The following is a 26,970-nucleotide window of genomic DNA, read 5'->3' on the forward strand; positions in this document are numbered from 1 at the left end:
TGTTCCCCAACTCTGAGGATTGGTTTTTCCAGCAGGATAATGCGCCATGCCACACAGCCAGGTCAATGAAGGTTGTGGATGGAGGACCACCAGATCAAGACCCTGTCATGGCCAGCCCAATTTCCAGACCTGAACTCCATTGAAAACTTCTGGAATGTGATCAAGAGGAAGATGGATGGTCACAAGCCATCAAACAGAGCCGAGCTGCTTGAATTTTTGCGCCAGGAGTGGCATAAAGTCACCCAACATCAATGTGAAAGACTAGTGGAGAGCATGCCAAGACGCATGAAAGCTGTGATTGAAAATCAGGGTTATTCCACCAAATATTGATTTATGAACTCTTCCTAAATTAAAACATTACTATTGTGTTGTTTAAAAATGAACATGAACTTATTTTCTTTGCATTACTCGAGGTCTGACAACACTGCATCTTTTTTGTTATTTTGACCAGTTGTCATTTTCTGCAAATATATGCTCTAAATGACAATTTTTTATTTGGAATTTGGGAGAAATATTGTCAGTAGTTTATAGAACAAAACAAAAATGTTATTTTTACCCAAACACATACCTATAAATAGTAAAACCAGAGAAACTGATAATTTTGCAGTGGTCTCTTAATTTTTTCCGCAGCTGTATATATCTATAACACAAAAACTATTTGCTCCCCATTTTCTCTTTCCCCCCAAATCACCTTGTTATTATTCTGGATGTCCTCCAGGGTCTTGGAGAGGTTCTGGTTGGTTGCTCTGAACTGGTTCATCTCCTCACTCAGCTGCCTCTGGGCTGTCTCCAGCCTGCTCACCTCATTCAGCTGCTCAGTGAAACCCTGGGGAAGGGAAACACACAATTCTGGGAAATTAGTCAACAAAGAGGATGAGTTGGCTAAGAAAGGAAAAGGAGGTCAACTGGTTAACAAAGGGGAAGGAAAACTGTCACATGGGCAGAAAAGCCTGTGAATCCCTTTGATTAATTGATTTATTAAAACAGATACTTTATTCCCCATTATCAACAGAAATTGACACTTTTACTGTCGCGATATCCAACCTCACAACCGATTGATCTTTATTAGTTAAATAATTATCCAAATTCAGTCTAAAGATACATTTCAATTGCCTTCCAAGTTCTCTACAGAGGATCGGTCTGAGGTGAGATGACTAGACTACCTCAGCTCTGAGAGGCATGTAACCGTCATTAAACTCCTCTGTGACGTCCTGGAGGGACTTCCACTCAGCCTCCTTGCGTCGGGCCCCAGGGGTGATGCTGCGTCCTGGGGAGAGTGGCTGTCCCACCCTGGGCCTCCTCCACAGGACGGGGATGCGGCTCCCGGGGGTCCCTGGGATTGGATTTCTAGGGATGGAGCGCAGCAGCAGCAGCAGGTCGGAGATGGGAGGCTGGGCAGGGGAGTGCCCTCTCTGGAGTCTGGTGGTGATGGTGGTAGCATGGTCCACTGAATGAGAGTGTTCCCTCACTGATATCTTTGACTCTCTGCACGGTCTCTGTGACAGGGGGCCCAGGGGTTCTGTCTGGTGAGGGTGGTCAGGGTTGAGGGACTGAAGCGAGGCCGAGCGGAGCCTGGAGCCGGAGAGGGTGCCTTTGCGGTAGACCAGGTCCAAGTACATCATGCTCCTGGAGCGGAGCCGCGCTGACTGGAGCCCAGGGTTCTTCACCGGGCATGCCGGGCAGGGATCCCCACCGGACTGCACCCTCCTGGGGGCTGAGCTTGACCGACCTGCAGCTCCCACTGGACCACCCGGTCCACCCAGGAGGTCCATACTCACAGAATGCCTCACCCGCCCATCCCCCTCCCCTCCATCTTCCTTCCTCTGCCCTTCGGACGTAAGCTGTCCTCCCCCGCACTCATCAGGGCTTCCACCTTCAGAGGACCTCCAGAGGGGGGTCATAACGGTGCTCACCTCCCCCACATCGGGCCTCTCTGGCAGGGGGTTGTGGCGTCCGTAGACGTGGGCCACACACTGCTTCAGATTCTCCCTCTCCTGTTGCAACCGCTGCACCTGGGCAGCATGCTCCTCCTGCAGCCTGCCAATCTGCACGTCGCACTGCACTACGCGTTCCAGCTTGAACACGCATTTGCCGCACAGGAACTCTGACGCCTGGCCATCAGGGTCGCGGTCGACCTGGCGCCCCAGCACGTGGGACAGGATGACCTGGAGCTGCCGCTTGCCCGACGGGTTGAAGATCCAGCGGCACTGACTGCCAATGAGGCGAACGCCGCATACGCGGCATGGGTCCTTCATGGTGATGACCAGAGAGGATGGTTCGGTCCAACAGAGAAACGCACTCAGATAGACCCCTTGTAGTCGTCAGCTTGCCAGCCATGGCACAGAGAAAATGCGCTCTCCATCTCTGTGATAGGAACAGTGCAATAAACTCACAGTTTAGTCCAACACTCAAAAATGCTCCTTACAGACCCTAAACACAAAATACTCTCCGCTTTCACATGGTCGTCAGCCTGCCAGCCATGGCATACAGCAGACTCTCCCGCTCTGAGTGAAGAGGAGAGACTGACAAAGCTCTTCCTGGTGAGAGCAGCGTAAGCGTTAAGTCCCATTCTCTGATCCCTCCTCCGCTATCCCACACATTCAATCAGACCAAATCCCCTGGACTGGACCCGCGGTGATCTCCTGTGTCACGGCTGGCTGCTGACCTCGTAATCCAGCCCCATCTGACCCCAGGACTATTTACCCATCCTGGCTGCCCCGACAAGGACAGCAGGGTCTAAGCGGGCCCTAGCTCTACACAGGTGAGGTGACATTGACTCGGGGAGGGGGTCTCCTTGGCAAGGTAAATCTGATTTATCTGATTTGAGATTAAGAGATGGCCTCACCTGGTCCTCAATGCCACCACCTGCCTCACCTCAGAAAACATGATAGAGCTACAGTGATGAACTGCCTGACCCCTTAGACCTCTAAGTGTGTGTCTCTCTCTCAAACTACAGACCTAACAACCCAGAGCCTGGACTCCTTTTACCCAGCTTTACCCCTCTTACACCATGTAATCTGACATACAGCCCAGACAGAATCCAATAGAAACCCATAGGGGTTGTGGTTTTTAATATAAAGTTAGTCCATAAATAACCCTAAGGGCAACTCTCTCCTGCCGGGATGCTAATCCTGTATTAACACAGAAACCTGGGCCAAGAGAGAGGAGGAAACATGAGCACTGCCAGAGACAGACTGACAGCTTCCGCTACTGTCTGACAGGACAGAATAATACTACTATATTTGTCCATCTTGCAGATGAAATTCATATTTTGATCGGTTCTGCTACCAACAGTGCTTAATTTGAGCCGGATCCTGAGGGAACAGGATGCGGCACCACTCAATTTTGGACTGTTTCGTTCCGGAACCCATTTGCCAGGAGCCGGTACCTCTCGTGGCATGAACATTCATTTTCACTGTATGTAATGTAAAAATTCTAATAAAATCAGAGTTAATTAAATTTTGCCTCCTCTTTAATTCTCCTTCCCCCTAAGAAATGTAATGTGAAAATATTCTAAGAATTGATTAGTGTTGGGCCAACCCGGGTTTATGGTTTGTGCAACATTGTAGTCTATAAACCAACGCGTGGCCATTGCTGTGGTGAGAGAGAAGCGCTCCTGTATCTCACAGAACTAGAATGATATTCACTTTCTATGATCTCTCTCCGCTCAAATAGACATGAGCCTGCAACTGATCTCTCCAGCGTTGCACTTCACCTCTTTCCTTACAGAATCATAGCCACAGGAAGGGTGCTGGAGGTGCTGCAACCCTCTGACATATTGAAATACATTTGCCGAAGTTATAAAATTACTGCGGTCTGTTTGGAAAAAAACAAAATAATTCTGAATACTACAGCCAAAACAGGCCTTTCGCAATATTTCATATACAATCGCGGGAAAACACCAGTTGGAAAGAAAATGGATTCTGCTAAGCAGAGCAGACTAATCTGTCTGTAGGCTACCAAATATGTTATCAACTTCCAAAATAGGCCTATTGATCGAACAACATTGTTTTACAAAGTAAAACAACAGAGAGATAGGCTTTTCGCAAGAACGAGTCCTTTTCTTGAATACATCAATAGCCTAGGTGTGTGGAGACACAGATATTGTACATTATGAGGAGGAAATTAGTCCTAATAAAGCTTTCCAGTTTGAAAACAAGGACATTTCTAAGTGACCCCAAACTTTTAAACGGTAGTGTACAGTACCAGTCAAAAGTTTGGAGACCTACTCATTCAAGGGTTTTTCTTTATTTGTACTATTTTCTACATTGTAGAATAATAGTGAAGACATCAAAACTATGAAATAACACATATGGAATCATGCAATAACCAAAAAAGGTGTTAAACAAATCAAAATGCATTTTATATTTGAGATTCTTCAAATAGCCACCCTTTGCCTTGATGACAGCTTTGCACGTTCTTGGCATTCTCTCAACCAGCTTTATGAGGTAGTCACCTGGAATGCATTTCAATTAACAGGTGTGTCTTCTTAAAAGTTAATTTGTGGAATTTCTTTCCTTCTTAATGAGTTTGAGCCAATCAGTTGTGTTGTGACAAGGTAGGGGGGTATACAGGAGATAGCCCTATTTGGTAAAAGACCAAGTCCATATTATGGCAAGAACAGCTCAAATAAGCAAAGAGAAACGACAGTCCATCACTACTTTAAGACATGAAGGTCAGTGAATACAGAACATTTCAGGAACTTTGAAAGTTTCTTCAAGTGCAGTCGCAAAAACCATCAAGCACTTTGATGAAACTGGCTCTCATGAGGACCGCCACAGGAATAAAAGACCCACAGTTACCTCTGCTGCAGAGGATAAGTTCATTAGAGTTACCAGCCTCAGAAATTGCAGACCAAATAAATGCTTCACAGAGTTCAAGTAACAGACACATCTCAACACCAACTGTTCTGAGGGTGCTGTGTGAATCAGGCCTTCATGGTCAAATTGCTGCAAAGAAACCACTACCACTACATTTACATTTTAGTCATTTAGCAGACGCTCTTATCCAGAGCGACTTACAGTTAGTGAGTGCATACATTTTTCATACTGACATTAGACCAGTGGAAATGTGTCCTTTGGTCTGGAGTCCAAATTGGAGATTTTTGGTTCCAACCGTCGCGTCTTTGTGAGACGCGGTTTGGGTGAACGAAAACCAGCCACGTCGGGGACACCGACGTCTTGCTCCCGGACAAGCTAAAAACCTTCTTCTCCCGATTTGAGGATAACACAGTGCCGCTCCAGAGGACTGTGAGCTCTCGTTCTCCGTGGCCGATGTGAGTAAGACATTTAAGCTTGTTAACCCTCGCATGGTCACTTGTTTTGGTACTGCCTATATGTAGCTTGTAAATAACAACATTTACCTGGAGCTAACTCTGCAAATAGCGCTGCTAGGTGATTTGAAAAGTCATTGTCAAATCGATCAATAATATAATAATACTCCTAGCAACATTTTTTATCTGTAGGATATATGAGAATAAAAAACATCACAGCACAGTTGTGGCTAAATATATGGCTAGTAGAAATCAAAACGGGATGGTGTTCAGAGATAGATGGGAGGGGTTGAGGGGAGCTGAAGGGTGAAAAATATAAATATAGATAGATAATTAATGTAAAATATACAGTGTCTGTAAAATATATATAGTATGTATAAGCTGGAAGTAGAAGCCTAAGTATTGTTGTCCATTAGTTTACTCCAATTAGATGAGGGATGATAGGGTTAGGGGAAAATAATAAAGAAGGAAAATATATTAAAAATATATATGGTGGATTGGAAATTATGCAGACAATTACATTGATAGAAGCCACACTATCTGCAATATAAAAGCTGATTGACCCACTAAAAAAATAAATATATAATAATAATAAAAAATAATTGCAAGGCTGCCGGCCCAGACAGCATCCCTAGCTGCGTCCTCAGAGAATGCGCAGACCAGCTGGCTGGAGTGTTTACAGATATATTCAATCTCTCCCTATCCCAGTCTGCTGTCCCCACTTGCTTCAAGATGTCCACCATTGTTCCTGTACCCAAGAAAGCGATGGTAACTTAACTAAATGACTCTCGCCCAGTAGCACTCACTGTCATCATGAAGTACTTTGAGAGGTTAGTTTAGGATCATTTCACCTCCACCTTACCCGACACCCTAGACCCACTGCAATTTGCATACCGCCCCAATAGATCCACGGATGATGCCATCGCCATCGCAGTGCCCTATCCCGTCTGGACAAGAGGAATACCTATGTAAGAATGCTGTTCATTGACTACAGCTCAGCCTTCAACACCATAGTACCTTACAAGCTCATCATTAAGCTCGGGGCCCTGGGTCTGAACCCCGCCCTGTGCAACTGGGCCCTGGACTTCCTGACGGGCCGACCCCAGGTGGTGAAGGTTGGCAACAACACCTCCACTACGCTGATCCTCAACAAGGATGTGTGCTCAGCCCTCTCCTGTACTCCTGGTTCACCCACGACTGCGTGGCCACGCACGCCTCCAACTCAAACATCGAGTTTGCAGACGACACAACAGTGGTAGGCCTGATTACCAACAACAAGGAGGAGGTGAGGGCCCTGGCGGAGTGGTGCCATGAAAATATCCTCTCCTTCAACAAAACGAAGGAGCTGATCGAGGACTTCAGGGGACAGCAGAGGGAGCACGCCCCCATCCAACACGTCACTGACAATCTGAAATGGTCCACCCACACAGACAGTGTGGTGAAGGTGCAACAGTGCCTCTTCAACCTCAGAAGGCTAAAGACATTCGGCTTGGCCCCTAAGACCCTCACAAACTTCTACAGATGCACCATTGAGAGCATCCTGTCGGGATGTATCATCGCCTGGTACGGCAACTGCATTGTCCGCAACAGCAAGGCTCTCCAGAGGGAGGTGCGGTCAGCCCAACGCATCACCGGGAGCACACTGCCTGTCCTTCAGGACATCTACAGCACCCGGTGTCACAGGAAGGCCAAGAAGATCATCAAGGACCTCAGCCACCCAAACCACGACCTGTTCACCCCACTATCATCTAGAAGGCGAGGTCAATAAAGGTGCATCAAAGCTGGGACCGAGAGACTGAAAAACAGCTTCTATCTCAAGGCCATCAGACTGTTAAATAGTCATCACTAGCCGGCCTCCACCAAGTACCATGCCCTGAACTTAGTCACAGTCACTAGCCGGCTACCACCCGGTTCCTCATCCCTGCACCTTAGAGGCTGCTGCCCTGGAACACTGGTCACTTTAATAATGGAAGACTGGTCACTTTAATGTTCCCATACTGTTTTAGCCATTTCATATGTACAGTGGGGGAAAAAAGTATTTAGTCAGCCACCAATTGTGCAAGTTCTCCCACTTAAAAAGATGAGAGAGGCCTGTAATTTTCATCATAGGTACACGTCAACTATGACAGACAAATTGAGGAAAACAAAATCCAGAAAATCACATTGTAGGATTTTTTATGAATTTATTTGCAAATTATGGTGGAAAATAAGTATTTGGTCACCTACAAACAAGCAAGATTTCTGGCTCTCACAGACCTGTAACTTCTTCTTTAAGAGGCTCCTCTGTCCTCCACTCGTTACCTGTATTAATGGCACCTGTTTGAACTTGTTATCAGTATAAAAGACACCTGTCCACAACCTCAAAACAGTCACACTCCAAACTCCACTATGGCCAAGACCAAAGAGCTGTCAAAGGACACCAGAAACAAAATTGTAGACCTGCACCAGGCTGGGAAGACTGAATCTGCAATAGGTAAGCAGCTTGGTTTGAAGAAATCAACTGTGGGAGCAATTATTAGGAAATGGAAGACATACAAGACCACTGATAATCTCCCTCGATCTGGGGCTTAACAGCAAGATCTCACCCCGTGGGGTCAAAATGATCACAAGAACGGTGAGCAAAAATCCCAGAACCACACGGGGGGACCTAATGAATGACCTGCAGAGAGCTGGGACCAAAGTAACAAAGCCTACCATCAGTAACACACTACGCCGCCAGGGACTCAAATCCTGCAGTGCCAGACGTGTCCCCCTGCTTAAGCCAGTACATGTCCAGGCCCGTCTGAAGTTTGCTAGAGTGCATTTGGATGATCCAGAAGAGGATTGGGAGAATGTCATATGGTCAGATGAAACCAAAATATAACTTTTTGGTAAAAACTCAACTCGTCGTGTTTGGAGGACAAAGAATGCTGAGTTGCATCCAAAGAACACCATACCTACTGTGAAGCATGGGGGTGGAAACATCATGTTTTGGGGCTGTTTTTCTGCAAAGGGACCAGGACGACTGATCCGTGTAAAGGAAAGAATGAATGGGGCCATATATCGTGAGATTTTGAGTGAAAACCTCCTTCCATCAGCAAGGGCATTGAAGATGAAACGTGGCTGGGTCTTTCAGCATGACAATGATCCCAAACACACCGCCCGGGCAATGAAGGAGTTGCTTCGTAAGAAGCATTTCAAGGTCCTGGACTGGCCTAGCCAGTCTCCAGATCTCAACCCCATAGAAAATCTTTGGAGGGAGTTGAAAGTCCGTGTTGCCCAGCGACAGCCCCAAAACATCACTGCTCTAGAGGAGATCTGCGTGGAGGAATGGGCCAAAATACCAGCAACAGTGTGTGAAAACCTTGTGAAGACTTACAGAAAACATTTGATCTGTGTCATTGCCAACAAAGGGTATATAACAAAGTATTGAGAAACTTTTGTTATTGACCAAATACTTATTTTCCACCATAATTTGCAAATAAATTCATAAAAATCCTACAAATGTGATTTTCTGGAAAAAAAATTCTCATTTTGTCTGTCATAGTTGACGTGTACCTATGATGAAAATTACAGGCCTCTCTCATCTTTTTAAGTGGGGGAACTTGCACAATTGGTGGCTGACTAAATACTTTTTTCCCCCACTGTATATACTGTATTCTAGTCAAGTTCATCCTATTCAACTATTGCTGTACATATAATATTCTATCCACGCATTCTTTAGATATACTATATATTCTATCCACATACTGTCCATGTCTATACATCACACACACACACTCTCCGGACTCCGACATCGCGCATACTAATATTTATATATTTCTTAATTCCATTCTTTTAGATTTGTGTATTGTTAGATATTACTGCACTGCTGGAGCTAGGAACACAAGCATTTCGCTACACCCGCAATAACATCTGCTAAACATGTGTATGTGACCAATAAAATTTGATTTAGCAGACGCTCTTATCCAGCGAGTCAATAAAGTAGATAGATTATAGCAATAGACTATAATGTTAGCTTGTTGTTGGTTGAGAAGAATAGAACAGACATCTGACAACTCTCCTTCTCTACCTGGGGAACCAATCACGTCAGCTTCCTCTGATGACGGCAACTTCTATAAACTACAAAGCCCTTGCCTGGCCTGCCACAACACAGCAGAACACACACAGAGAAACCAGCAGAAACCAACTTCACTGTAAACAACAAACAACATAAAAGGAGGCATACGGACGTAAAAAGGGCAACACATTCGACAATAATCATGTCAGAATGCATTTCCTCTCATAGAGCAGATCCAGAGTCAAACCGCCTGACAGATTGTGTCTGTTCCGTGTCGCACAGAGAGAGATATATGGCCAGAGGACGTGTGTGTGTGTGTGTGTGTGTGTGTGTACACTTTAATTACATGAATGCAGGAGACAGCTAAGAGAGGGTAGCTAATGCCTGGTGGGCAAACCTTGACCCCTCACAAAATAAAAGCGGCGCCACAGAATTAGACAACAAAAGGAGTGTCCTACAACCCAACAAAACAGACAAATCACAAGCAAGTGCACTCTAGTTGGACACTCAGAGGTCAGAGAATTCTAATACGCATCAGTGTATGCACTGTCAGACACTATGGGAAGATCTCAATTGTATACTCCTCACGTCCTGTCTTCTCTCCCCCCCTCCTCTCCTTCTCAAAACCCATTGGAGGAAAAGCTCAGACAGGAGGGACCTTCGGCTTTCTCATCCAATGGGTTTTGAGAAGGAGACGAGGAGAGAAGCGAGGAGTATGCATTATTGAGATCTTCCCCATGGCCCTTTCCAGAAACTCTGACACTATGGCCCCATCCAGAAACAACCTCAACCGGCTCCTACCCCCTTAGGCACTCGTTCTGAGAGTCTGGCTCCTTCTCAATACATCTTTATTCAATTCCTGGCATTCGCTCTCCTCACTTTGTTCTCAAAACGCACTGGAGAACGAGGGAATGGACCTTGGGCCTTTTCCTTCAATACGGTTGAGAAGCAGGCTAGGAAATACTGGACGGGAAGGAATCACAGATTCCCGGACGGTCTGTCATTACATGGTGTTACGGATACAGGTATCCTGTATGTGTATTTGTGTTTTTCCTCTCCTTCTGCCCTAATCACAGGTGTCCTTTGTGTTCCTGATTGGAGGTCGTTGGTGTGTCCCACCTGTCAGTCATCAGTTCATCTGCTGATCAGTTGTGTTTTCTGACAGAGACTCTTTTTGTTTGTGAGTATGGATACTGTGGTGTCTTGTTTTTGTGTACTCACTCATTTGCTGTTTACTCCATATGGTAACTATGTTGTTTGTTTGTTCCTGGGAAAAGGGGATTTTTAGCAAATCGCCCTTGGGCATACACTACCCGTAGGAAAACTTTGTCTATAAACACTAGTTAGACCTGAGCAGACCACCCACTGTATTTTTGTGTAGTTAGTAGTAAGCTTAGCAGTTCTTGAGGCAGGCAAGATCAGTTTAGTAATTTTTTTACATTATTGTTTCATTCCTTGGGTCCTGCTCAGCCCCTTTTCCCCAAACCTTTACTGTGTGTTTATAATAAATAAAATTGTGTTTGACTGTAGCTTTGTGGTTGTCGGCGTATTTTTGTTCTCACTGTTCGTTGCCGATATTCTAATTAGCATGAGTTATGTTACGGTCTCTTTTCCATCCACCCTAGACTTATAAAGCCATGGGGTTCGTAACACATGGTGTAAGAGGTAAAGTTGGTAGATTGAGATATTGAGCTGATATGCGTTAGGTAATATGGAGATAGAAAAATATCCACCTGATGGTCCCTCTCCGTCCTGCCCTTCTCTCCGCCCAGCTCAGCCCTCAGAGTCTGCAGTTCCTCATCTTTCTGGCCAATGATAGCAGAGAGTTGTCGGATGTGCTCTGTGGTTGGTGCGTCCGTCCCCTGGTCTCTGCCAGTACTTTGTAGCCGTTGGATCACAGCTTCCTGGTTCACCACGGATATCATCAGTTGATCTATGACACTGGAGGGACCAAAAGTAGGCTACGTTATATCTACATTTTCAAAACATTTATCCCCATTATAAACAAATGGCATATTGTCCTTACATTTAGGTGCCATTGGGATAACACATAAGTACTAGGTTTCATACTCAAGGCAGGTGAAATAGAAGAGAGAGTACATCAGGGCTACATAATCTCATTTCTCCATGATCAACATGTTGGTGTCAGTGTAGAATATCACAGCAGATATTAAATGAAGTACATGGGCTGCATTTGAAATGTAACCCTATTGCCTATATAGTGCACTACTTTTGAATGGTCAAAAGTATTGCACCATATAGGGAGCCATTTTGGACGCAGCATTACACTTCGTTGAAAAACCCCTTTGTAGCTGTCCTTACCCGTTTTTCTCCTGTAGAGCCTGCTGCAGGTCGTGGCTGGGAACATGGATGGGGGTGAAGGTTCCCGACAGGCCCAGGGCCAAGAGCTGCTTCTCCATACCGATGCTTCTCACCTTCTCCTGCTCGGCGATGGCGGCCATCTTGTCAACTTCCTCCTCGGCCGCTCTCAGACCCTGACATGGAGGAGGAAATTGATGGGAATGTTCCAAGACTAGTCACTGACCTTGTCCAATAATGTGCCTTTTCATTATCACCCAACTTTGACTAAAGTCTCTTAGACACATGGTAAGACTAGTGGAGGCTGCTGAGGGGAGGACGGCTCATAATAATGGCTGGAACGGAGCAAATGGAATGGCATCAAACACATGGAAACCATGCATTTGATACCATTCCACTGATTCTGCTCCAGCCATTACCACGAGCCCGTCCTCCCCAATTAAGGCGCCACCAACCTCCTGTGGGCAAGACATATCAGAAGAAATATGAAAAGCTAAAGAACAAATTTCAACTTTTGATTGGAATTCCCCTTTAAATCTACAGTGAGGGGCCCAGCAGGCCAGCACATGTCAGGTGTTTTGTCCTAGCTAGCTTCACATAACGTTATTTTATACCCTCTGTTTAATGTCATTCTTAAGTAAGTGTTACATGCTTTCATTTTCAGCACTTCCACCCAGAATATAGGCCATGGCTTTTCACTGCAGTCAGTGTTCATATTAGTGTAGTAACGCCCTAGCCCAGTGCTAACCTGCTCCAGCTCAGCGACGCGCTTGTTGAGAGTGTCTCTGAGTGCGTCCATCTCTCTGTGGGCTCGCTCTCGCACACGCAGGGAGTCACCTGACTCTCTACCTGCCAGGCTCTCCAAGGCTTTCCTGACAAGACAGGAGTCAAAGTTGTTTTATTCATTTGGATTTTCAATAATTGACTAAATAAACCAAAGTTATTTGACAAACAAAGGGCAAAAATACACAACTGGCCCTCTAACACACACACACACTTGGATCAGTGACAGTCAATGCTTTCCAACTAATTAACTAGTGATTAATCAAAGAGTGAAAAGTGAGTCAGTGATGTTTAGGACAGTCATATTTGAATAGTCCAGTCAGGACTATTGATGACTTAAATGACAGTGTTAGTTGACAGAGTGTGTGGGTTGTGACAGTCAGTAGTCTGTACTTACAGACAGATAGCATCAGTAGTCTGTACTCACAGACAGATAGCATCAGTAGTCTGTACTCATAGACAGATAGCATCAGTAGTCTGTACTCACGATGCAGACACCAGTAGCTCATGCTTCTCTGCCAGATCTCGCTTCATAGACTCCACCTCCACCTTCAGCTCAATGTTCTGAGAAGGACAATAATTCAGTCAAACTTCCATTCACTTTAACACAGTGGAAAAACCTGGTACACCGTAGCTTAGATCCAATGTTTCATTCCTGCTTTGTATTTGTTTTGGAGTGGTTCCTAAAGCACTCCAAGTATGGTCTGAGAATATGTTGAGTACGGTCCTCAACTGCATACTTCAACAATGTAATTCGCTTTGGCACTGGAAGCTATGTGTTCATATCATAACAATGAGTAAGTGTGTACTCAAACGCAGGTGGATAATCGTAAAATAGAATTTAGGAAAAATCAGACAATATTTTTCTATGAGGATTAAAGACAGAGACTTGTCTCTGAGATCAGTGGGCTAAATGTGAGATATGTTAGTTGGGCATTTAATAAAGTAGTGAGACTGGTCTCAGATCAGTGGGCTAAATGTAAGACACCGGATTCTCCAAATGATTTTTTTACAAGGTGGTTCGCTGCTGCTGCGTATGGCAGTGGGAGGCCCACAAGGTGGCGCAGCGCCACTCTTACATTCTTTGGGGAGAACCCCGAGACATGTTAGATGGGTATTTAGTAAAGTAGTGAGACTGGTCTGAGATCAGTGGACTAAACTCTGGTGGGGGTTAGATGTGTTTTTGGGTGGAACTAGGGCTGGGAGATATGGACAAAATATCATATCACAATTGTTTCAAATTTTGGCAGTATGACAGTATTTGACGACATTTTATGTTTTTGAATAATAGAAGTTCTAAATATGCTTTCTAAGTAGTTCATGACCCTAGGGTGGCAAAACATAAATTATAAGTGATTTCCATGGGGCTTTCTCCATTTATACTGTTCAATCCAACTCGGAATGTGACCACAATAGCTGTTTACCACCTGAAACATTGCCACGGTGCGGCCGTTTCTCTCGCTCTCTCTCAGGCTGATACAGAAAGACTCATCCATGCTTTTATTACAAGCAGGCTTGACTACTGTAATGCTCTCCTGTCTGGTCTACCCAAGAATGCCATTGGTCAACTGCAAAACATATACAGAATGCTGCAGCACGGGTACTGACCAGGACCAGACGAAGAGCACACATTACACCGGTTTTAAGGTCTCTGCACTGGCTGCCTGTGAGTTGTAGAATACATTTTAAGATTCTTCTATTGTTTTTTAAATCAATCCACAATTGTGCACCCCAATACATGTCAGACATGCTTTTAAGTTATGTACCCAGTAGGTCCTGCAAGTCCTCTGGAACAAAGCCTAGGAAAGAGATATTACAACATATTTTTAGTTTCGCTTTTCCTTGGGGTGCTTTTTAGTTGTTTAGTTTGTGTCATTTTTTCATTTTAATATCTTATGTTTGTTGTGTAGTCAATATTTCCGTTTTTATTTTAATTGTTTATTTGTTTTTTCCTGTAAAGCACATTGTGTTGCATTCCATGTCTGAAATGTGCTGTATAAATAAAGCTTGACTTGATTACATTTAGCAAGCTAGCTAGCCAGCTAACTAGTGATTAGCATTAGCGGCTAACACAAATGATTTTAGCAACAACTTGCTAAGAAAAGAAACTAGCAGACAGTTTGCAGACAGTAAAATACATAAACTAATACGTAATTATAGAATGCTTGTGGAAAGCAGCATGTCACCAACATCTTGTTGCATCCATCTGACCATGCAGAGTGAACAGCAAGAAAGTGCTCGTGACTCAGTGGTGGAGAAACTACTCTCTCCTTGAGTGACAGGGGGAATGGCTTAGAGTGTTTAGTTGGCATGCAGCAGGAGGAGAGGGAGAGAGAGATGACTAAAGTATCAAACAGAGTAAACTATAAAAAAACGGACATTATAAGCGCCGGAGTTGCGTATCACATTTAACAAACCAAACATTGAAATACCATTATAGAGAGTAAAGTTTAAAAAAACTCTAACCGGTCAGTGCATCAATACTGGTATATGGTAAAATACAGTATACCGCCCAGCCCTAGTTGGAACAATGGCCTGTTGTATTCATGGCTGCTGGGGCCATGTGGTCATCGTTCCTAATTCTGAATGACTGAGTCACATATTACATTATCATGGCACTGAAGGGTGTGAATGACGTAACACATGACCACACCCCCTCCCCCCCTACACACACACACACACACACACACCGTTTTGTAGATGTCCTCTGTTGAGTCGTCACATTTCTGCTGCATGCGCTCCTCCATGAAGTAAATCCGCAGCTTCAGGTTAAAGTTCTCCTTCTTCAGAGTCATGATTTGCTGAGAATAGAAGAAGATGAAGACATTATGTAACCTCTGAATTCATTTCATTTGAAAAGGAGACACTTTGTTGGACACTGAAAACGAAAGGTTACAGCCATTAAAAAAGGTACTACGTTCTTGAAAATCAGACCGTTGTTTACCCACCCCTTTCACTGCCTATACAGTCTATAAACAAGGCTACTGCAAATACAGTAAATTAGGTCAAAATAACATAGCAGCTGAGCAATTTATCCCCGGAGAAAAAGCAATCATTTCACATGCTCCAGTGGAGAAGCACACGCACAGAGAGAGACGAGGGGTGGGGGGGGGGGGAGCTAGTGCGGTAGTGTAATAAGCCATGTTTGAGAGAGTGGTTATGGTCTGGGGAAGGGGAGAGAGGCATTCAGCTTCGGCAGACTGTGCATTATTGTGCACACATCTGGGGCGGGGCGCGGGGGCAGGAGGAGGAGATTAGAGTCTAGAGGACCCCCTCTACCAAACTCTAATCATCCAGCACAGGGAGAAAATAGAAATCTGAGTAAACCACTGAATTGCAGCAGGCGTCCCCTACTGTAGGCTCTCTCCCCCCATGCTTGGAAAACGGCTAAGTGGTTGTCCTGTTCTCCTTGGTTTGGCTAGACACTGGATCAGGCTTATTAAAAATCATAATATCCGACGTGTCTGTCGCTGATACTGGGATAAGGCTTGGCTCCATAGTGCTTAGCCTACATGCATGCTGCAGTGGTCTATTTCCATTCAATGGTTTACCATGAAATTATGACAATTTTAAATGTAACATATTTGGATAAATAACTAGTTTGAGACAGACAATGCTGGTTAGAGTCTCAGAGGATCCTGACACATGAACAGCCCTCTTGAAAATTGAATCCACAATGGTTGGAGACCTTGTCAGGTAAGGCAGAAAACATCTCCATAATAGGGATTGGAGTGATGAAAATCACTCACGTTCTCGTAGTCTTTTAGGGTGAGAGCGGCCTTGACGGGGGACATCTTATCTGGGAACGTAGGGGCTGTAGAAGAACAAGAGGGAAAATTGACATTAGTTCAGTTCACATACTGTAATGAAATAAAAATAAATAGAAAGGCTGTCTCCATTCAAGTCAACGATGGCATAATGGGTGGACTGGCAGCCATTTTGAGTGTACCCATGCCAGGAAGTAAAAGCAGGAAGTGTACCCTGTGCTGTAATTTGTTGAATCAACTCAACTGACATTACAAAAAATACATTCCATTGCATGAGCGACATCAGTTAGCATCATTTGAATTAATATTCTACATTAACATGGCAATCCAGTATCAGTTGATAGAACATTCCAAAATTGTCAAATCAAATTGTATTTGTCACATGCACTGAATACAACAGGTGTTGACCTTACAGTGAAATGCTTACTTACAAGCCCTTAACCAACAATGCAGTTAAGAAAATAAAATAAAAGTGTTAAGTAAAAATAGACAAGTCAAAAATAAAAGAGCAGCAGTAAAATAAAATAACAGTAGGAAGGCTATATACAGGGGGTACCGGTACAAAGTCAATGTGCGGGGGCACCGGTTAGTCGAGGTAATTTGTACATGTGGGTAGAGTTAAAGTGACTATGCTTAGGTAATAAACAGAGAGTAGCAGCAGAGTAAAAGAGGGGCATAGCAAATAGTCCGGGTAGCCATGATTAGCTGTTCAGGAGTCTTATGGCTTGGGGGTAGAAGCTGTTAAGAAGCCTTTTGGACCTAGACTTGGCGCTCCAGTACCACTTGCCGTGCGGTAGCAGAGAGAACAGTCTATGACTAGGGTGGCTGGAGTCTTTGACAATTTTTAGGGCCTTCCTCTGACACCACCTGGTATAGAGGTCCTGGATGGCAGGAAGCTTGGCCCCAGTGATGTACTGGGCCTTACGCACTACCCTCTGTAGTGCCTTGCGGTCGGAGGCCGAGCAGTTGCCATACCAGGCGGTGATGCAACCAGTCAGGATGCTCTCGATGGTGCAGCTGTAGAAGCATGCCAAATGTTTTCAGTCTCCTGAGGGGGAATAGGCTTTGTCGTGCCCTCTTCACGACTGTATTGGTGTGTTTGGACCATGATAGTTTGTTGGTGATGTGGACACCAAGGAACTTGAAGCTCTCAACCTGGTCCACTACAGCCCCATCGATGAGAATGGGGGCGTGCTCAGTCCTCTTTTTTTCCCCTGTAGTCCACAATCATCTCCTTTGTCTTGATCACTTTGAGGGAGAGGTTGTTATCCTGGCACCACACGGCCAGGTCTCTGACCTCCTCCCTATAGGCTGTCTCATCGTTGTCGGTGATCAGGCCTACCACTGCTGTGTCGTCTGCAAACTTAATGATGGTGTTGGAGTCGTGCCTGGCCATGCAGTCATGGGTGAACATGGAGTACAAGAGGGGACTGAGCACGCACCCCCGAGGGGCCCCCGTGTTGAGGATCAGCGTGGCAGATGTGTTGTTACCTACCCTTACCACCTGGGGGCGGCCCGTCAGGAAGTCCAGGATCCAGTTGCAGAGGGAGGTGTTTAGTCCCAGGGTCATTAGCTTAGTGATGAGCTTTGAGCGCACTATGGTGTTGAACGCTGAGCTGTAGTCAATGAATAGCATTCTCACGTAGGTGTTCCTTTTGTCCAGGTGGGAAAGGGCAGTGTGGAGTGCAATAGAGATTGCATAATTTACATTTTAGTCATTTTAGCAGACGCTCTTACCCAGAGCAACTTACAGTTAGTGAGTGCATACATTTTCATACTGTGGATCATCTGTGGATCTGTTGGGGCGGTATGCAAATTGGAGTGGGTCTAGGGTTTCTGGGATAATGGTGTTGATGTGAGTCATGACCAGCCTTTCAAAGCACTTCATGGCTACAGACGTGAGTGCTACGGCTCGGTAGTCATTTAGGCAGGTTATCTTAGTGTTCTTGGGCACAGGGACTATGGTGGTCTGCTTGAAACATGTTGGTATTACAGACTCAGTCAGGGACATTTTACATTACATTTAAGTCATTTAGCAGACGCTCTTATCCAGAGCGACTTACAGTTAGTGAGTGCATACATTTTCATACTGGCCCCCCATGGGAAACGAACCCACAACCCTGGCGTTGCAAGCGCCATGCTGTACCAACTGAGCTACAGGGGACTTGTTGAAAATGTCAGTGAAGACACTTGCCAGTTGGTCAGTGCATGCTCGGAGTACACTTTCTGGTAATCCGTCTGGCCCTGCGGCCTTGTGAATGTTGACCTGCTTAAAAGTCTTACTCACATCGGCTACGGAGAGCGTGATCACATAGTCATCCGGAACAGCTGATGCTCTCATACATGCTTCAAAGTTGCTTGCCTTGCAATACCAGGCAGCCATTGCGAGTGTCCACATGAATTTGCCAGTCAATTGCCAGGGTTAGAGCTTCCAAGCCCATTCTATTCATTCTTATTTCTATGGTAATGACATGGTTAATCTTAAACCCTTTGTTACAGTACCAAGCTTTATTCTGAAAAACACCAGGGTAAATCATAGTGATGATAAACACCCTCACGCGTACACAGAGAGATTAGCGGTGAAAGAGACTGAGTTTTATCTTGGAAAGCTGCCCAGTTTAGCTCTCCTGAGGTCAGTGAGCCAAGTCAACCACAGACCGACTGACTCCACCACTGCTCATATAACACTAAATAAATTAACAGCACATTTTTACACTACACTAAAAACCTGTTCACTGCCCCATTGCTTAACATGGGAACTATCACTCTTCAGTTTTACAGTTTATTTTGCTTTTCAAAAATGACCAGCGGTCATGTTCAATCTCATGTTCATGTACAGTTGGGCTGCTGCCCCTCCGTCCAGCCGTCCCAGAGGAGAGCCCAGTCTGCAGTCACGGTGGCATGTCAGCTACAGGCTGCAAAGAGACGCTATAATTGTCTCAGGTGTCTGGTTACCTAGGGGATTAGCACAGCTGAGCCAGACAGAAAGCGCTGCTAAAAAGGTGTGTCCCTGGATCAGCTGGCAAAAACAATAATAATAATAATATTAATAATAAAATAAAAAAATCACAGATTCACACCTGGAGTAAGTAAATCAATTGATTGTGCAAAGCAGTTGCTCTGCAACTCCATACAAAATCAAGCGGATGGTGAAACCATTTAGGGCTAGGATACTTAGAATAAGCTGGGTCTCATCCATCTTTCTCTCTCTCGACCTCTCTAGAGATACAACACTTGTTTAAAGAAGTCACAATACCCAAGGGTAGGTAACCTAGGTAGCGGTACCCTAGAGGAGCACCTATGGGAAACTGTGTGTTTGCGTGTGTGTAACACGGAAGCATGTACTGTACCTGTCATGTTGTCCATGGAGAAATCCCCAACGTCTATGGAGTCTGGGAGTTTGGACATGCTACAGCTGGAGATAAAATGAATCCATTAGGGAAAGAAAACACAGCCAGTCTCAGTGTGGATCCAACATGTGAAGACTCAACATTGTAAGTAATAGGCTGTAATAACTGCATCCAACAACACACAGCCAAAGTATTAGTCAATACCACAATCAAAAATACAGAAAACCTCCTTTAGCACAGCCAATACAGAACTGTGCAATCAAAACGCCCTGCTTTTTAAAAAAATATGAAAAATTTGAAATGTCCTGATGTAGTTTAAGCATTACGCTTGGCTCGCCTGTTCCCTAGCCCCTAAGGAAGTTCCATAAATAGCAGGACAATTTGTCTCTGGTTCATTTGATTCACTCTGACAGTGCAATGCCTTTCTCCCCCAAGTCATTGTTTAGGTGATTCCTCTGTGTGCCATGCAGAGTACACTGGACTGGAGAAGACCATGTGCCAATGGCAGGCTGGCTCTCAGGTCCAGAGAAGAGGGGACAGACTCAGAGTGCTTTCATTGCTAAACAAGCAGCTACTGTGGACCTGCTCAGCCAAACATCACTCAGCCAAGAAGGGAACACAGTGGAGTCACACAGTCAGGCACACAACACAATATACACATCTGGACAAGGCCGATGACATTGGGGAGATGCTACTACCACAAACTAATAAGACTGCAATGAAAACAGTGCTGTCAATGGAGAAGCTCTGCTACCGCTAAGCTCACAACTAACCAATATTAGATAGCCTAGCCTAGGCTAACTATTATGAATACAATAGGATACAAAGGATGGCACAGCACGGCAGAATTAACAATTCAATGCCTCTACAATTGCCACCAACATCTCTCAGGCCTTCCTAACCCAAGTGAATATTACCCAACAATTTGGAGAGAAACCATGTCTAAACACTCATGTCCACGGCAGTGGTATGGTCTGCACACCCTGGGTGCCTACTTCCCAGGAGCACACCCTGGGTGCCTACTTCCCAGGAGCAAGGATTGTAGAATACTTGTCAACAGATTTGAACTAAGACAGACAAATTACAAGTGTTAACCACAGGTCACTCACAAACTCAGTCACAGCAGCACTGACGCAAACAACTCAGGAACACCACCACAGCAGACAACAGACCCAGATATTAAACAGGACGGTTCAGCGTTTTGACAACTGAACTGACATAACACTGTGGCAGGACTCACCACACAGACAGACCCAGCCTTCGTGTGTCACTGAGTGCTAGTTAACCAAAGTCAGCGCTTAACCAACAGTAGGAGGAGGACTAATGGGCTGGCATAGGATATAGCTATGATGTCGTCATGGCACACACACCCATCACACAGTGAACATGTACATGGTTATAGCTCAGGGTCTATGGAACTAAAGCATTATAGAGTAACAGTACCAATGACTTGACCCATGCCAACTCCGTTACTCAGCGTAGTATGAGCCAGAAAGAGGCAGCCAGTAAACATCGACTTCCTCTTTGTACATTTGAACGTTTTCCTGTTTAGCATTCCAACGCCAGTTACAAAGCCTAATATTACATAACGAGTAAGAATAGTTGTAGAGATCTTTGCTCTGGAGTACCCAAATTGCACTGTTTAATTGCTGACTTAAGCGAGTCAGGTTTCAGAATTAAGTCATTTTCACCACACCAGTCGCTTACGTCTTGAACTACTGTGGTGACTTACTACCTGGATGATCCCATTCAACACATGCACCCACCTTGTTTATTGGTGGGCTACATAGTTAAACGATTCACTGGAACACAGACACACACAGCTGCTATATTAACCTTGGCCAGGAGTCTAAGGATAGCAATATGTCCAACAAATTACAACTAAAAACAAACATGTAGGTTCATCTACAACTAGACTCTCTAGCTAACAATGGGGTAAAATTAGAGGTTCACCTACCAATATTAGACAGTGACCCACTTCATGGCAAGCATACAGGAAGAAAACATATCTGTATTGGCTAGCCTAAACGTTACATTGTTGCAAGGAAGAAGCAATTTCACAGCCACATGCATGGTTTCCGCTTTTCACGTGAACTCCCCGAAAATAATTAGAGGGGAGGACTTTGCTGATTTGTTGTGACAGGGAACGACTCACCCACATGTGAAGTCATCATCCGTGGTGTTTAAAAATAGGCTAGTATTGCAAGCTCAGACAAAAAGAAACCACAAGACCTTGCCATTAAATCCATGACCAACTGTACTCAATAATAGAGTTAGCTAGTGTAGCTAAATATTAAAGTACAAATGGGGCTAGTTTGCCTGACAGACTGATACCTCTGGTTACACAGTCGGAGATTAACGTCATACATTTGTTTGGAAAATGTCCTCTCACAAGCTCTACAAGCCAGAATGTTGAATATCATTTAATTTCAATTTACTTTGCGGTTTGTCCTTTTGTGGGTAGCAATTTGAGAAAAATATCCACAGGAAAGTATTACCAAACAGACTTTTCCAAATGCTGGTACTGCTGTTCTATCTATTTCTATTACGTGACACATGCATAAAACAATGCACCTGCAAGACTTCGGTTAGGTCGCAGAGGGGGGTTGCACCCAGCAAAGTGCAAATAAATAGGCTGAAGCATGGGGTTGCCTATTTGCATTTACCCTATTGGGCTAATCATTAGCCAGATCCCAAGTGATGATCTTTTAACTACACTGAACAAAAATATAAAACTCACCAATTTCAAAGATTTTACTGAGTTACAGTTCATATAAGGAAACCATCCAAATGAAATAAATTCATTAGGCCCTAATCTATGGACTTCACATGACTGGGAATACAGATATGCATCGGTTGGACACAGATACTTTTTTTTTTTTTGTAGGGGCATGGATCAGAAAACCAGTCAGTATCTGGTGTGACCACAAATTTGTTTCCAATCAATCAAATGTTATTTATAAAGCACTTTTTACATCAGCAGATGTCACAAAGTGCTATACAGAAACCCAGCCTAAAACACAAAACAGCAAGCAATGCAGATGTAGAAGCAAGGTGGCTAGGAAAATCTCCCTAGAAAGGCAGAAACCTAGAGAGGAACCAGGCTCTGAGGGGTGGCCAGTCCCTTTCTGGCTGTGCCGGGTGGAGATTATAATAGTACATCCCTGTTAGTGAGCATTTCTCCTATGCCAAGATAATGCATTCACATGACAAGTGTGGCATATCAAGGAGCTGATCAAGTCACTCACAACTAATTATTTTGAGGATTGTACCTAAAGTTACCCTACAATTGACAGGTGTTACAGTCAGCCCCACTCTCCCCTATGCACTCACTGCTAATTGCAGAGCCTTAAAGTGCATAACCATGCCACTGCTAAAAACTGGGTTTAAAATGGTGCAGTTCGTGCATATTTAGTAGTTGAGAAATAAAGTAAGAATCGAAAGCTGGGAGCCCTCTCTTTTTAACAATGGCCATTATTAAAACTGCTGTTCTCGCAATTGCAAGAATGGTTGTGCATTGACTGCTTGTCAGCTTGCACTCATAACTAGACTGCGCAACGAGATAAATATTTCTCGCATAGAACACACAACAAGCCGACTTAGGTAAATAGATCAACTATTCTACTATGGGGTTGTCAGATTTGTTGTTTGATCAGGAAAAGTAAATATGGACTGTTCTTGCATCTTCAAAGTGCGCCTCAGCAGAAATATTTTTTTATGTTCCATATTCGTTTTTGCGTGGCGGCAATGATTTTGCCCTGGCGCTGTACCACAGCAAAATGAGTGCAGCGGAAACACTGGTTAGTATGCATGCATGTTCTTCCGTCTTGTGCGCGTGCTTCAGGTGATGAGCAAACAAATAGTGATAGCCACACACAGAGACCCGCGTTTTCAAGTCGGTTTAATAATACTTACCTGTGGATATTTTGTATCATTTATACCCACAAAATACAAAATTTGCGGCAACAGGTCGAGTAAGTTCACAAATGGAATGTTATTCAACATTCGCGAGGCTAATTAGCTATGCGAAGGCACAATAATGAACTGCCTTGTTGGTTGTTTCGCAAGTTAACATTAGCTAGCTATGTACATTTTACCACAGCTGACTGCATGAGTTGCACAACTGTGGTGGGTTGATCAAATCAAATTTTATGTCACCTGCTTCGTAGACAACAGGTGTAGACTAACAGTGAAATGCTTACTTACGGGTCCATTTCCAACAATGTAGGGTTATAAAAGTAAATAATAGTAAGTGAAACGAGGAATAAATAGTGAACGAGTAAAAAATAACATGGCTATATAGTGAGTACTGTAGAAAATAACATGGCTATATACAGGAAGTGCCAGTACCGAGTCAATGTGCAGGGGTACGAGGTAATTGAGGTAGCTAGCTATGTACTGTACATATAGGTAGGGGTAAAGTGACTAGGCAATAGGATAGATAAGACAGTAGCAGCAGCGTATGTGGTGAGTTAAAGTGTGTGTGTGTCGTCAATATGCATGTGTTGGTGTCAGTGTGAGGGTAGAGTCCAGTGTGTGCATAGAATAGAGTAGGTGCAAGAGTTAGTGCAGGTAGTCATTTGATTAGCTATTTAGTAGTATTGTTGTTTAGAATACAAGGTTTGGTTTGAATTAACGTTAATGTATGACATCAACACTGGCAACAACCGAGGCTAGTTAGCGTTACTAGCCAGATAACTAGTTGGCAACCAGCTACCATAAGATAAATATTTATAACAATAACTAAGTTAACGGAAACACGCTAGCTAGCTCCAAGTCAAGTGAGGAGTTGAAATACTTGGGAAGCTAACGCTAGCTATTAGTTGCAACCCTATTTTTTTTACCCGTCTGTGAGCTAGCTAGCTTTAATCCTAGCGAACGTTCGGCTAACAAAATAACGTTTTATCAACACAAATTTGAACTACCGTTAGCTAGATATGCTAGGTAGGTAGCTAGCTTTACTTGACAGGCAAATCGCTTACCTTCCATTGAAGTCAAAGGGAAGCGTCTGATCATCTCCAACGACGGAATCCATCCTGAAATTGTATCAAATTCAGATAGATGTCCCTTTTAATTAATATCCCATCTTTACGAGTAAACCTCAATATGAAGCAGGTAGAAAATTCAAAGCAGTCGTTACTACCGCCATTTTGATTTTTACGTCATCATGGGTGTATTCATTAGGTCTTACAACGGAAGCCATTTAGCTTTACAACGGAACGAAACGGGGAGGGACCTACTTGAATATGTCTAATAGAAACAGGTTTTCGTTGGAAAACGTTTTCCGTTTGGAGTAAACGTTTCTGTTGTAAAACGTTTTGCAACAGAATTGATGTAATGAATACACCCCAGTGCGACCTTGTGTGCAACGTTGGAAATTATAGGGTGGAGCCCAAAAGCAGGCGCGCAGTGTCTGATTGGTCAAAACAAATACACTTTTCTCAATGATTGGTGGGGAGGCTCATGGAACATGTCATCTTTGACAAGATATATAAAAAAAATATGAATCTGGCCTAGTTACTTTGAAAATGAAACCATAAAACAAATATTTAAAAAAAGAAAATGAGTTATAAACAATGATTGCTTACATAACATTTCACTAATAGTGAACAATAGTGACTTGTATGGACACTTTCATAATACACCACCAGTGATGTTATACAATTGAAATAACGCATATTACTTTTCTTTTCTAGTTTTTGCATGATTCCTCTTGTCCTCTCTGCTCTCTTACAAATAATGGCCTGTAAAGTCCTGTGGTAGTGTTACCACGCAGTTAAAAACTATTTATGTATGTTCTCAGTGATAGCTCAATTTACTCAAAATGTTAAAATTTTTTGGCTCATCACATATGTAGTGACATTTGGCGCCTCCACAGATTACAGCTGACGGTTTGGCCTGGGTTCATAGCACCCTCTCCTGACCATCTATGGGAATGCTTGCTTCTGTAATTCCAAGTTTAAAAAATAATAATAATATGCCATTTAGCAGACGCTTTTATCCAAAGCGATTTACAGTCATGTGTGCATACATTTTTACGTATGGGTGGTCCCGAGGATCGAACCCACTACCCTGGCGTTACAAGCGCCATGCTCTACCAATTGAGCTACAGAGGTACAAAGCAAACCTGATTCCAATGATCACCAAATCATCAAGCCCATCATTAGTTCTGGAATACATTAAACTAAATGTGGACTGGAAGGTTAGGGGTACTTCAGCAGAGTGATCATAGCGGACTTGGTCAATCATGTCACTTTAGGCAGGGGTGTCCTGTTGTTCATTTTCATGCCAGCTAGGTAGGCTATACTCCTGTTGTAAAGAAAAGCAAAGTGCTTAATATTAGGAAAGTTGAGAAATAAATATAGTAGGCCTAGCCTATAGAAGGCTGATGAGATCATCCGCTTTTTAATAGAGGCCATCACTCTGTTTTCTCACGCAATTGCATAGCCTATAGAAATGTTGAGCAACATGAGTGCATGGGCTATCATGAAGTGTTTAATTCGATTTTTGATTACATTTGCATTGATGTCAGAGTGATTAGAGGGACAATAGAGTGCTGAGTTTGGTAGGCTTCTAATGACCATCAGCAGCATCAGAGCTTGGGAGAAGGCTAATTACCGTGACTAAACGGTCACGTGGAATTTGACTGCCTATAAGACTTGTGACTGCCAGTGTGGCGGTAATTTGGTCACCGCTACAGCCCTAGGTGTGGCAAACAAACCTATTACTGACTAAAAATAATGTTGAACCTTTAATATTGCAGATGCTGTAGATTGTGGCTTCTATCCAGTGGCAATTTTAGCATGTAAGTCTTGGTGGGGCAAACCCCCATTTTTTTGTGGTGGATGCATGCCAGCAAACCCACTACACTACACAACACAACACAACACGAAACAATACATTAATTGCACCATAACAGTGGCAAACAGTGCCCACAGACTGTTAGGGCCTACATAAAGCTGTCCCAACAGCAGAGTCCCAACGGCAGTCCCAACACCTTACCACTGCTACACCTGGCTATCAGCGGAGCCTTGTCTGGCAGCGAAACAGTTAATTCAGCTTCATTTACTGCCTTTAAAAAACACATAGCTGATATGGCTGACTTGCTTAAACAAATGTGGTTTCTACTGACAATTGAGATGTACAAACTATGGCATAAGGGGACGACGAGCGGATAAGAGGCAATCCGTAAATTCGATTAAGACATTAATGAGCGAGCTAGGACGGACGTAGTCAATATAACTATTTGTTCAGCACTTTTGAAATGTACAGCGACAGAATTCAGAACATGGGCCGTTATTTCAGTATTCTCCCTGTACACCAAGTCAGAACCGTAGGATAAATAAAGGGGACAAGCAGACAATGAAAGCTCTTACAATATTCAACGATTACGTTTCTCTAAAACAGGCTATAGGCTACATGTGCACCACCAATGAATGA

At 43.9% G+C, this 26,970-nt stretch overlaps 1 protein-coding gene across 6 annotated transcripts in view; it reads right to left on the minus strand.

Annotated features, from left to right (window-relative positions):
• cdk5rap2 (CDK5 regulatory subunit associated protein 2) overlaps window positions 1-24,702 on the minus strand; it is a 74,766-nt gene extending 50,064 nt beyond the window's left edge. For 4 of the 6 annotated variants that reach the window (XM_041897634.2, XM_041897633.2, XM_041897632.2 and 1 more), the window contains exons 1-2: window positions 1,164-2,513; window positions 692-826 (exon numbers count right to left, since the gene is read on the minus strand). In XM_041897634.2, coding sequence (XP_041753568.2) covers window positions 692-826; window positions 1,164-2,255 — 1,227 coding nt within the window. In that variant the 5' untranslated portion in view covers window positions 2,256-2,513. Of the gene's footprint in view, window positions 1-691; window positions 827-1,163; window positions 2,514-11,044; window positions 11,253-11,633; window positions 11,807-12,378; window positions 12,503-12,900; window positions 12,978-15,103; window positions 15,215-16,162; window positions 16,228-19,530; window positions 19,596-21,487; window positions 21,516-24,512 lie in introns of those variants that run through there. The other 2 variants (XM_041897636.2, XM_041897637.2) reach the window with 2 other exon arrangements.
• Window positions 24,703-26,970: the final 2,268 nt, after the last annotated feature.

Source organism: Coregonus clupeaformis, chromosome 15, assembly GCF_020615455.1.
Source record: "Coregonus clupeaformis isolate EN_2021a chromosome 15, ASM2061545v1, whole genome shotgun sequence".
NCBI classification, from domain to species: Eukaryota; Metazoa; Chordata; class Actinopteri; order Salmoniformes; family Salmonidae; genus Coregonus; species Coregonus clupeaformis.